Source organism: Watersipora subatra, chromosome 5 (assembly GCF_963576615.1).
Source record: "Watersipora subatra chromosome 5, tzWatSuba1.1, whole genome shotgun sequence".
NCBI lineage: Eukaryota > Metazoa > Bryozoa > Gymnolaemata > Cheilostomatida > Watersiporidae > Watersipora > Watersipora subatra.
Genome location: NC_088712.1, coordinates 1,712,919 through 1,725,807, shown reverse-complemented (window position 1 = coordinate 1,725,807; position 12,889 = coordinate 1,712,919). Strand labels below are relative to the sequence as shown.

The window sequence follows — 12,889 nt, the reverse complement described above, 5'->3', positions numbered from 1 at the left end:
TTCCTGTAGGCGGGTAATGCAGCTAGTTTATATATATATTTCTCAAAGTTGGGAGAATGTGTGTGTATATATGTTGGCGTGTCCAGCTAATATCTTGGAATCTAAATTCCACGTTCTGATGGATTTGAACTACATGTATGAATGCTACCGCAAGTTTTTTATTCAGGCTACATAAGGCATTTTGATAATAAACATTATCATATACTGTATACTGTATGCACTCGCTAAGTAATGTATTATTAAAAACTCCATGAATTCTATTAATTCTATGAAACATGATGCTGCTTTGTGTTTTTTTGAAGTTGTGGTTACGATTTTTCATTAGGTTCAAATGCTATTTTGCGGTCAAGGCCCCTTTTTTCACGCAGACAATTTTATTATCTCTGTAGAAAGGGCCTTGAAATTCTCTCTCTGTTCGGTCAGACAAAGAGAATATGATATTTCATTTTTACATTTGTACCAGTATCGAGAGGCACCAGCATCGTTGTATTCAAAGATCTGATGGATAGCTTTTGGTGGTGGGCAGCTTGAGACGTGGGCCTGGCTGGTTGCTCTACCCATGTTGTTTAAATAGATAATGCCTCTACTGGATGGGAGTGTTTGGTGGACACCGGGCCATGATGTTGCATTTCTTATTTTATTGTATGTATTGTCCTTTTTATAATATCGTTGTTTTACTCGTTATGCTATCACTTATTGTCAGTTATGTTGTTGTCATACCAACGCACTGGTGATCTTATTTATTCACTTTGTTAGCCGGTATTCTGGCCGTTAGCCGTTAGCCGGAACGGGTGATATTATTATATATAAAGGAGCTCGCTCATTTAGTTGAGAGAGCAGATAGCTGTATGCTCCTCGGCTAGTGGGACTTCCGTCTGTAATAAAAACTGAATGAAATCACACAGATTTTCTTTCTTTATGAAATAGTCTAGACCAAGCTAAGTAAAGGCTGGCAAATTCCTTAATACTGGTGGCAGCAGATGGATTGAGCCAAACCGGCAGGCACCATGTAGAAATTTGGAAATCAAACTCCGGCAGGCCTCTTGCCCTTTTTGCAAAAGCAGCCTCAGTAGAAGAAAACCAGAGTAGTATGGCAAACACCAGGGGTTTCGAACTTGGCCAAGATAGCTGTATGGCTATCTCCCACATTCGTAGAAAAACCTGGTGTTTTGGAATAAGCAAAATTATTTAGCACTCCAGAGAAGGGTTGATGACTGGCACCATGCCAACCATCCCCATTTCTGTAAGGCACCCGATACTGCCAAAAAGAGGCTTAAGCACTCCAAGTCAAGCTGCGATTGTCTATAACGGTACCTCTCACTTGAGAGAAGTTCAAGTCATGTCTCAAAGGAGGGCAAGGAGTGTAGACCGGGACACGGATCAACTAGCTGACACTGTTGGGCAACTGTCAGATTAAGTCAGAACCCAGAACAGGCCTCCCAGTTCAAAACGTCTTAGTAAAATGATGTTGAAGACCCAGAATACTTCGTTACCAGGTTTAGAAAAATTGCAGCTGCAAATAGGTGGGCTGAGGAGGCCGGCACACTGCACCTCAGAAAGGCAATGAAGGAAGAGGCAGAATCCCGCAAAGGGGCAGTCGGGATGGCAGCCATCTTTGAAGCCATCCGAGCCTGATTTGGACTATCTCCCCGACAAACCATAGCAGAGTTGAACAGTTTAAAAAAAGAAACCCTAACCTCCCTGCAAAAACATGCAACCGAAATTGAACGGCTAGTCTAAATAGCCAACACTGAACTACCTGAACCATTCAGAAGTAACATGGCAAATGATTACTTCTCAAACTCCCATAAACAATCCCGCCCTACAGCGACATTTTCTAGCGCTACCCACAGAGACCCTCGTGGATGCAGTACGAGCTGGAGGCAATTTTCTCCAGATCAAATCTGGACAATAACCGACTCTGGGCAGAGCCGTCCAAACTGTGGTAGAAGTAATAGAAGACTCGGAGGCCAATACGGGACATAATGCAGTACGCAGTGTCGAACGGACACCGTGAATGTACTGCTATCCACAGTAAAGCAGCTGGCGGAACAGGTCAAGTAGCTGCAAAACCAGCAAATAGAGCCTTCAGAAACTAAGCCTGTCATTTGTTGGGGATGTGGAGGCATGAGACATCTCCAAAAGGAGTGCTCTAGTCAAAAGAAAAAATTATTCTTCTAATCAACCATTTTTAGCAGGCATTGTTTTAATAAAATTTCAACTACAAAATACTACAGATATTCTGTCATATTTTTTAATATAGTCGTATTCAAAGAGTTGATGGATGGTGGGACAGTAATCTTCTTATACCGTATCATCTTTTATTGTAATTGTTGCAAAACTGACTTAATTTAGCTATTACTTGCTAATTATTTGAAATTTACATCTAATCCCTTTTACAATAGTTTTATTCTATTTAATTTATTAGACTAGCAGAAACCCTTTTCCTCAGGATATGAAGTTTGAAAGTTACAGTTGTTTGACAAAGTTTGATAAACTTTACAGTTGTTTTTATTTTTTCTTAAATTATTTCAACTACACAAAACACTTTTCTCATGATAGGTTACCTATCATGTTTTCTCATGTTACCTATGTAGTTTGAAAGTTAGAATGGAAAATGTTGTTATGTGTTAAATACAAATCATTTTTGTGTGCGAAGACCTTTTTTACTACCCGGGCAACGCCGGGTAGCACAGCTAGGCTTGGGGCCGTGGCGCCACTCGGGGATGCGCGGTAGACCTTTTTTGCCCCGAGTACAGCGAGAGTCTCCAGGAGCGGCTTTCCAGATGAATGAGTTGACGAGTGCGAGGCGATTGATTACAAAGCGATTGAGTGCTAGGCGATTGATTGCGAGTGTGAGGCAATTGTTTGCGAGACGATTGGTTGCGAGTGCAAGGTGATTGATTGCAAGGCGAGTGGGAGGTGATTGCAAGGCGAGTGCGAGGCGATTAATTGCGAGGAGAGTGCTAGGCGATTGATTGCGAGGCGCGCAGGCCGATTGAGTGCGAGGCTGGTGCAGGCCAATTGATTGCAAGGCGATTGATTGCGAGGCAACTGCAAGAGCGCGATTTTCAACTACTCGGCAGGTAAAGACTGGTCAGCCGAGGCGGGGGCTCAGCGACAGGAGTGCGCGATCGTCAACTGCAAATATAGACGAGGGTGAACGGATGCATGAATCTAGACACATGAGTCTAGAACATTCACTAGATTTTACACGCATCTAGCTGTAAAGCACATTGCAGATTTCTATTGTTCTCGCCAAAATTGACATGTATATGTGCATACATACTCTGATCAAGACAATTTCAGTAAACTGCATATTTGGAGTTGTTTTACCATATGAAAGACAACTCTCAATAAACCTTATGCTGCCCCTGAATCTGCTCCGGTGGGCAGGTAATGCAGCTTGTTAATCTATAAAATGATACAAATATTTATATCTATGAACAAGTGACATAAACGAATCATACTTATATTACATGCAGAAACAAAAATTAACATTTTTAACACAAAAATATTTTTAACGTTTGCTCGGATAGCTGCGTTCTGATTGTTGCTTTAGATGGAAGAAAAATATTTTAGTTATCCAATACCTCCCGCTATATCCTCTGACCTCAACTCTTCTTTTACTGAACTAGTGTTGATATTAGCATCGCTGTATTTAGCAATAACACAAAGTGTAACTGTTTGCTTTGTAAACGTAACCTTTGTTCAAAAACTTGTGATCTGGTTTTTGTATGCCTGTCCTTCGAAGTTTTAAGATCGCATTAAACAAGGAACCGCTCTTAGCTTGAGATAGTTATCTTTTCTATAGCGTTTCTTTGAAAGTTCATCTACCATCATAAAATTGAGCCGTTTTTTATATGTAGGCTTCTTCGAAGTAGAAAGACCGTGTTGAACAGAGAACTACTATATACTAGCCCGAGATCGTTATTGATTATTTCTACGGTGTCGCTTGCAAAGCTTTAACAAAAAAGAGTAAAAGCTTCGGAAATGGATATCGAGAGAATTAATTATTATTGATATAAACGATTCATTAGTAATACAATTTTGTAGACACTTTTCTACTGATCAGTTGATATTATGGGCTCGTAAAGATCAAATAGCGTCAAAGTGGTGGTCAAATGGAGGTGGCGTTTAATTGGAGAGTGGCGGTCTAGTTTTCAACCCTTCTTTCAGGGTGGCTGTCAATTGGAGGGTGTGTTCAAACAGAGGCTATGTACAATTAGAGGTTTTACGGTTTCAACACCAGGGAGTTTGCTATACAATGTTCCATATTATCGCATGTTAAACCTAACCTTATCTAAGGCCAGACTTTGTTGCTCACAGTGCCAATGTTATCATGTAAATGCGTCAGATTGAAGTAAGAGATACACTATCAATTACTTACTCAGTTACCATAATACTGATAAGTGGGTGAAAGACAGTCTACCTGACATTAATAAGTGTTACTATTATAAACTTTGAATACCATCAAAAAATGAAACTGTTAACTGTTGTATACAACATGTACTGTTGCATGTATTATATAACATTCTTTTAATTTTAACGATGCATTTAAAACAATATATCTAAAAGCTAAAACACTCAGGACGATTTTGTTGTGGGCGTCTTGAGGAACGCAGAAAAATCGCTGGCATGTACCCAAACAAACTTGGGTGATTTTCTAGCGAGCGATAACGTAGGCGTGCTCATAAACATCCAATAAAATTCTGTCTCATCTTTTTTTAAGTTGACAATTAATTCAACTCAATATGAAGCCTTCAGCAACGATGTAGACAGCAACGTAAACAACTTCGACTTTTGTAAAAGCCAATCACACTTTTACGAATTGCTCGCTACAAGAACACATAAAAAAGATTTTTATATTTTCAACAATATTATTTAAGGATTTGTATATACTATTTAACTTACATTTAGGTTTAATGTAATAAAGTTTTGTTTAAAATTTTCCAGATTGTCAGCGATTGAATCCCAAATGTTAGTTTTTTTAATGTTTCTTTGTAATCCTGTAATATCTGCATCTTTGTAATCCTTGTGCGTTGTATATTACAGGACTGCTTGTGCTCTTATTAAATATATGAACAATTTACTGCTCATTTTGCTGCCGTTTCAATTGTAACAAAATAGCAAAATGGTGTGGCTAAACATTGGTAAACAACGACACAAAAATTAGAAGCCAGAGCATTGCATTCTTGGGAAAAACAACTAATCAGAGTGCACCTTGAATGTGAGACAATTCTGATTGAGTAAGTCTCACTGTATCACTCTGCATCAACTCTCTCAGCGGAAGCTGGCTAGAGTAGAGCCATGCAGCATGATATCACACTAAATATCACCTAGCATGTTTTTACCCTTTACTGCTGATCACCAAGTACCTCATAGAGCACCCTGCAACCAACTACATTTATTACATAGACCATAGCTTTTGTTTAGATTTGATGAGTTATCCTATTGGCTTTCTAACCAACCATCTAGCTCTTCCAGAGGTGAATGTCTATATTATACACCTTTTCTATGGTTGTGGTAATTTTAAAATAATATATGACTCATATGAAATGAAGCAGGTGCACCTTCATGTCAATTTACATCAAATTTTTATTCTTTTTTAGACGTCAAAGTATATTTTGCAGAAGCAGAATAATAAACAATGTTTTATAACTCTAAAGCAAAATCAAACAAAAAATATATCTTTACTACAATAAGAACGGTTTCTCTCTGTAAGTTTAGACGGTAAATGCATAACATTGCTATTTAAACAGTAAACAAAACAAAGAGAAAAAAGCAGAGTCAACAATCACAAACTTTCGATGAGAAGACGTTGCACCAACAAGTGATCCATCAATATCTTGTTTACAAAAACTTCGAACAAGTCCTGTTAGACTAGGTTCCTCGATGAAATCCCAATGAATCTTGGACACAGCTCAAACATAACTTTGTCAAGTACTTACTGCGAAACATCAATTTGATCACCACCTTTGTTTCAACTCCACCTCTAATAGAACACCGCTATAGGAGTTAAAAATTACCGTGCCACCCTTTGAGTGAACGGCACCTCTGTTTCACCAATGATATACAAGGGTCTGTATATCATTGGTTTCACAGCCACATTGACGTTCTTTGATTTTCACAAACTTACATGTATATTACCAAATTAATTGTTTTCTTATAAATTTTCCACTAATATATAGATATGTATCATAATATACATCATAACTTGTTGTCATTAAACATCAGAGTGTCGACTTTTGTTATTACATGTAGATCTTAACAGTGGTTTGTCTTGCCTTCTTTTGGGTGTTTTTATTAAGCCCCCATCTTTGGCTAGCTTGCCGTTAGCTCATAAAGGAGCTCCTCATACATATGCTCCTTACACATGGTTAGTATAAATACACATTGTAAATATATATTTAATCAGGATCAAGTTTGTCAGTACCCTTAAGATCCTATAACCTGTACTGTCAATGTTTGTTTACGGCACCAACATTGACCTTTAAGAAACAAGATTGTAATCTCATAAATTAAATCTTTAGAAAATCCTTTATCAAATATAGAATAGTTATTTGTACATGAAATTGTTTGAAAATCTTGAACCTATTGCATTCCGCAAACTGATAACTGTTGATTAAAATGATGGGTTAAGGGTTATCTTACCCTGGCAATTATGAGACTAGAAAAAAGTATGTTAAAAATCAAAATATTTCTTTGGGTTATTAAAGCACACAAACTTTATGCTGCTATTAATGTGTGAGTATGAGTTGCCTTCTCTTTTATATTAAAAAGGAAACGATCATCAAACACTCTAAGACAATGATAGATAAAATATTATGAAATTCAACCTAACATAAATATAATTAGTAAGCTGCAATAACAATTGCATAATAATTTTTGGAGTTGCCTACTCTGATTTCAAATAATAGAAAATCTGGTCAAAGGTAAAGCATTTCTTTAAGGCACTTCTATAAAAGTTATCTTTTCCTTACAGGTAATAAAACAGAACAAAATCTTCTGACAGGATGCTCCACTGTTCTAACACTTCCTTCATACCAAACATTCACTAATTGTCATGGAAATGTATGACTACCTGCTTTGACACGTTATTTAACAAAGCGCCAACTTTGTCTCCAGATTATTGTTTTAGAAAATACTTCAAATTGTATTCAGCATTGACCCTTATGAACATTTGACAGTGGCTTGTTTAATCTGTAATACCTAACAGCATTCATAGATCAAGAGAGATTGTTTAAGCTATTTTCTTGAATAGCTGGCTGACGATGCAGTAAATCGTGAAAATAACATAAACGATAACGTAAAAACTTTGTTCTCTTTCTCCAAAGACCTTCAAAAATAAAGAAAATATGAATGATCCAGTCAAGCCTCAGAGAAATTCCTCCTTAGAGAGTTTCTATAGACATCGATTGTGGTCATATATTGACTGTTATGTAAGTAGAGACAACTCCAAATGGCGCAAGTAGACGCATGAACATCCAGCAGAGCTGTAACTCAGTCAAGAAAGGGAGCAAGAAAATTGCTAGCAGTCACAGACTTTTTTCTCAGTTTTAGCCTGTTGTCTTTGAGATCGACGCAGGGCAGCATCACCATATTGTATTCCAGAGCCCATCCTTTCTGGATCCAAGTCTCCTATATACATAAGTAGAATGCTATCAAGAACAACATTTATGAGCAAGTCAGATTTACAAAAGATTAAAACAAATCTGTTTTCAGCCTTCTGTTCTGCTTATGGCCAACACTTCAACTTAATAAGAAAACAGTATTCCTTGCTGTAGCCTTTATCAGCCCTGAAAGATAAACTTACACAAAATCATACTAGATTTTACTGCTGATGGATCGCCAGATGTGTCGACAAAGCAAAGAATAGGATAGCTGCACAATTGTTTACAATTACACAGGCAATTGTTTGGCAAATGTGTTACATCATTGGTCCACCAATCAAATATCACGAGGTGGAGTATCGTCAAAAGTTATCTTTTATCTTAACCTTACCTCCTTGATACAGATAGATGAAAAACGTGTAGTACCACTTTTTGTAAAACATTTTGTTTTTTTTTGCTTTGTCGCAGGCGTATAAAATATCTATTATTAATTTTACTTTGCAGAGTACACTATGATGTTTAGAAAAATAAGCAAATCATTGTAAATGAACGTCAAACATGTACGTTGCACATCAATTTATTGTAAAATTACAGCAATGATGGTCTATAAAACCAGTGAAATTGATCACAAAAGGAGAAAATTTGTCGGTGCAAACCAATAATACTGCAGTAATGGTAAAGCCCACAAAGTAAAAAAGTTACATCAAGTTTTTCCTTTTTGTATGCCTAAAGGGTGAATTTGGAAAGATCTTAAAACGGATTAGTTCATTTACATGTATTTTAATGTTCTTATAATGTAAATTCATTACAATGTAAACGCTACTGGAATGGATTATTTACGTTATAGGAGCACATACTGTATAAATGAAGCTGTGTGAATGGAGCTGTATGAAATGAATATAAAAAAATGTGTGTAACAAAAATAAAAAAATACAAAATTCACTTTTAGGTTGAACATCATTGAAACCTTCTTCATGTTCACATTGTTTACTGTTTGTACCTACATGTTCCCATGATGACATCTACACAACATGGAAGTGAAACTGTATCGCCTGAATATGAATGCAAATACCACAGGTTATAACTCGAATAGTTACTGTACCACGACGATTGGTTGTAGTGATGTTACAAATCACTCAGTTTGTGACAGTTTCAATCAGAGCCTTGTTCGGTACACCTGGCTTGGTTGTGCACAACAATCTGGTTACATTATTCTGAATATAGTGAAAACTGGGTCTGAGGCTGAGAATGGATCGGTGTAAATCTGTCTATATTTCATGTTTACATTCTCAATAGAGAAGTACACAGCCCTAGCTATTCTCATTTCTTATGAAACCTTATTAAAAAGATAACTGAACACAACTGCTAATTGTGTAGGCCAATGAAAAGTTAGAAGGATTTTAGCCAAAGTTGTGATTGGCTGAATTGAAAGCTAAAGATTGTAAAAAAGTAAGCTAAAACTTTTTATTTTTTGCTGAATTTAGTTAAAAAACAAGATGCTTTTTAACTAAATTTTTAACTTTTTAATTAGCTTTGCTGTCATGTGCTTTCAGCATATGACAGAGAGATGTAGAATTTGAATTGATGGATGCTGTAATTGAGTTTTCTAAAGGCCTTTTAAATCAAAACACGACTAGTTACTATTTACTAGTTAAATCAGCCTTACCTGACTCAATTTTGGCGAGAATAGACCGAGCACATTTTAAAAAGGTTTCCTCAATGTTCTCTCCAGTCATTGGACTAGTTTCAAGGAAGAGCATGTCTAGAGAAATCAAATAGTGTTTCCTCATATAAATCTTAGTTTAACAGTAAACAGAGTTGCCTAGCAACAAGCAACGATCCTCAGAATACACAAGCCTTCATGAGAATCATCTAGTACTTAACAATACATTAGAGGGAATGGGAATGCTTGTTGATGCTACATAACCAACACTGACAGGTAATGATCGCGGAGATACCATGACAGGTAATGACAAGTGCTATTTTTTCCATGATTTTTCCGTATTTTTTCATTGCAGTCATGAAAGTATGCAATATATAACAACAGTTCAAGGTCAAAGATGTATCAATAAGGTTTAACGTTCTCTCATTCTCAATCGCTGATTCATCTATTTTACAATAAAGTTATCGACACAAATCTATCGTAATTATTCACTTAAACCGTTGAGCCTCAGAAGTACAAATCTGCTCCATACAGCAATATTGGTGTTGTTGTTGCTCTATGGACACCATCTATACTTGTTATTGGCTGTAAACTTTGACGATATTTCACTAAACTATTGAAATTACAGTAAAACCTCTATTTGAATATCATCTATATTTTAGCATCACCTATAAAGGAAAGTTTGTAGTCCAACAACAGTAGAGGTCATATCACCAGTTTACAGACAGCTCTGCACCCAATTTCCTTTCTTAACATTTTCTTGTGCAAATCTGCTCGTCTTCAGGAATTTTACTTCTCGCTCAGCATCGAGGTCTTTCTTGTCTCCCATGAGGAAGATGACTAAGCTTGAGCTAGCCAAGGTTCTTGCATCTCTCAGCCAGTTGGTAAGGGCGTTATATGACTCCCGACTGCAAAAAGAACAAGATAATACAGAATGAATTTCTTGTATTAACTAACAATAACTTCCCATCTATTAGGCCAACATCTATATGACCATTAAATTATATGAGCATTAAAATAATATAATATTATTTTATATTATATTATACTAGGTGAATGCCCGGCGTTTCCAGATTAACAAAAGTCTTGGCACAGAAAATTTCTTTATTTTTAACATAACAACAGTTACCATTTTAACTGTCAAATTTTATATCATGAGAACAGTGTTTTTCACAGTTTAAATTAATTAGGAGAAAAATAATACAAGCGAGCAACGCGTAACTCTCAGTAACCAGTATATAAAACCAGTACACAAATCACCAGCAAATCAAATCAAATTGACAGTGCCAACAAATTGCGAGAAGAACACAGGCTATAATATCACCGCAGGTTAATTGCAAGTAATACATATCAACGAGTAGATATACTTCTCGGTTTCTCGATGTACATATATTTATCAAGAGATTTTTGACAAGTTGGAATTAAGTTAGCAGATTTATTTCACCCATAAGTTTTAATATCGCTCTACCAGAAAATAGAGGGCAAAATGTAGGCGAAACTTGCTCTACCGGAAAAAGGGCTAATTTTATTTTTTCAAACTTCTGACGAGCCTTTTGAAAATACAACGCCAGCCTCTATTTGAACGCCGCCTCCATTTGATCGCCACTACAGAGAAAGGGTTGAGAAATAGAGCGCCATGGTATTCAATTAGAGGTTTTACGGTATATCTGTAAAAAAAAATGGGAGCCAGTCTTTTGAGCAAATTGCAAAAAATGACACGTTTCTTATTTTGCAGCCTGTTTTAGTGAACCAGAGAAAACCTCATCAAACGTTGCATCTGTACTTTAAATGCTTCAAATCTTGCACAGAAATTTCTGTTGATTTTAAAGAACTTTAGACTGAAACTTTAGGGTAAAAACTATAGCTTCAACAACAAAAATACTGACTGTTCATCAGCTATAAACTTCTTAAAAACAAGTAATGCCATCAGAACAAACAAAAAATCTACAGGGAGAGTAAAGTGAAAACGAAAATGAGTGTAATGAGAGTTATCCTATCCTAGCTATGACGAATAGACAACTCCATTACTAATAGCGATAGGGACCTTTATGAATTGTATCATGAATACATTAAGTATAAATGTCATAGTTCCACACTTGACTATTCGTTTGGAAATAAATAATATCAAAAGAATTTAGCTCAAATCATTACAAGCAAAAACTTTAACAACGGTCTCACAGTCTAAAACTTCAGAGATGGTAGTGATTTCCTTTTAAATATTACAAAAAATTAAATTTAAGTTTGCGGCTTTTGAGGTAAAAGCTGGTTTAAGCATTAAAAGTACATTAAATATTATATTATAGAATATCTGCAGCTACCTATGAGCCAGCTTGCATCAGCATATTATAAAAGTTTGAAAAACTCAATTGTTTGCAGAAGTTAAGATAAACAATAAATATTACAACAGCTCTATCACACAGCAAAGAATAGACTTCAATACTCAGCTATGATGACCTTGAAAAATCAGAAGATGTGATCTATTTTTCAATTTGAACAAGGTGCTTTAAAAAATGACGAACTAATGCATGGGCAGGTGAAAATAAATTGTGCCTTAATCAGTTTTGTAAAACATTTAGGCTAAACAGGACCTAACAAATGAAACAAACAATTAACAAATTATAAAATGACCTTGGAATATACGTCACCTTTATATGACTTTGACATGCTGACCAACTTTAACCATAGAAGTAAATTCACGAAGTCGATGATGAATTTTCCAATGTTTTATGGTCATTGGTTAATAGCACTAAATAAAGATGACAACTTACGACAAGTGTCTTCGAGTGAAGAGCTACCTGTGACACCTGTCACTCACCATGAAATGTCATAAGCTAATAGAGCTCCAGCACTTCCTCTGTAGTAGCTCCTCGTGGCCGATCTAAAACATTTAACTAATCAGAATGGCTCTTAAGATTGTTGTAAAACATATCTAATCTGAACTCAGTGAGGATATATAATAAGGATGTGTAAACTCAGACCAACACCAGCCACACAACGAGCCTTTCTATTAGGCTCATTGTGTGGCTGATGGTGTTACCCAGTTATCAATGTAACACTATAAGTCTTTTTATTAGGCCATCGAGTTAACTGACAAAGTTAAAGATTAACCTACAAACAACTTCAGTTGGTTTTACTGAACAATTTAATAAATGTTAAATAAAATTATTAAATACACTTAAAAATATCTTCCATTCATTTCTGATTGCTGTTGATGTTTGAGGGTAGCTGACTGCCAGGATGCATCAAGATTAAAATGGACTAGACTTGCTCCCTGTTAAAACGCTTAGAAAAAAATACGTGCTCATAATGACATCATTAGCCGCTACTGGCTGTTGCTTACAAGTTGCAGCGCTATGCATTTCAATTCTCTCAGCCTCTATGCAACTATTAGACATCAAAATCACACTTTCACTTGATCTGAGCATTTTAACCACGTTAAAGTCTTGTCTTGAAACATCCTGACAGTCAGATCACTTCACGAGGCTCACAAGAGAAATACGTGCTAAAATGACTTCACTAGTTGATATCAGCTGATGAGTACATGTTGCAGCATTACACTTCTATATCCTGTCAAACTCTTTGTAACTCCCAGCTGTACAAAGAACAAGGGACT

General features: G+C 36.2%; 1 protein-coding gene across 1 annotated transcript; it reads right to left on the bottom strand.

Moving 5' to 3' along the window:
- Positions 1-7,021: 7,021 nt before the first annotated feature.
- LOC137396750 (ras-related protein Rab-4B-like) lies at positions 7,022-12,635 on the bottom strand. Its single transcript, XM_068083059.1, has 5 exons — positions 12,617-12,635; positions 12,092-12,167; positions 10,031-10,184; positions 9,280-9,376; positions 7,022-7,641 (listed from the first exon to the last, which is right to left on the bottom strand). The coding sequence occupies exons 1-5, from the start codon at positions 12,633-12,635 to the stop codon at positions 7,532-7,534; spliced, it is 456 nt and encodes a 151-aa protein (XP_067939160.1). The 3' UTR covers positions 7,022-7,531.
- Positions 12,636-12,889: the final 254 nt, after the last annotated feature.

Coding starts and splice junctions, on each gene's coding strand:
- LOC137396750 (XM_068083059.1), bottom strand. Junction 9,377..10,030: donor GCAGATTTGCACAAGAAAAT/GTTAAGAAAGGA, acceptor TTGATTTCTCTA/GACATGCTCTTCCTTGAAAC. Junction 7,642..9,279: donor TCTCGCCAAAATTGAGTCAG/GTAAGGCTGATT, acceptor TTATGTATATAG/GAGACTTGGATCCAGAAAGG.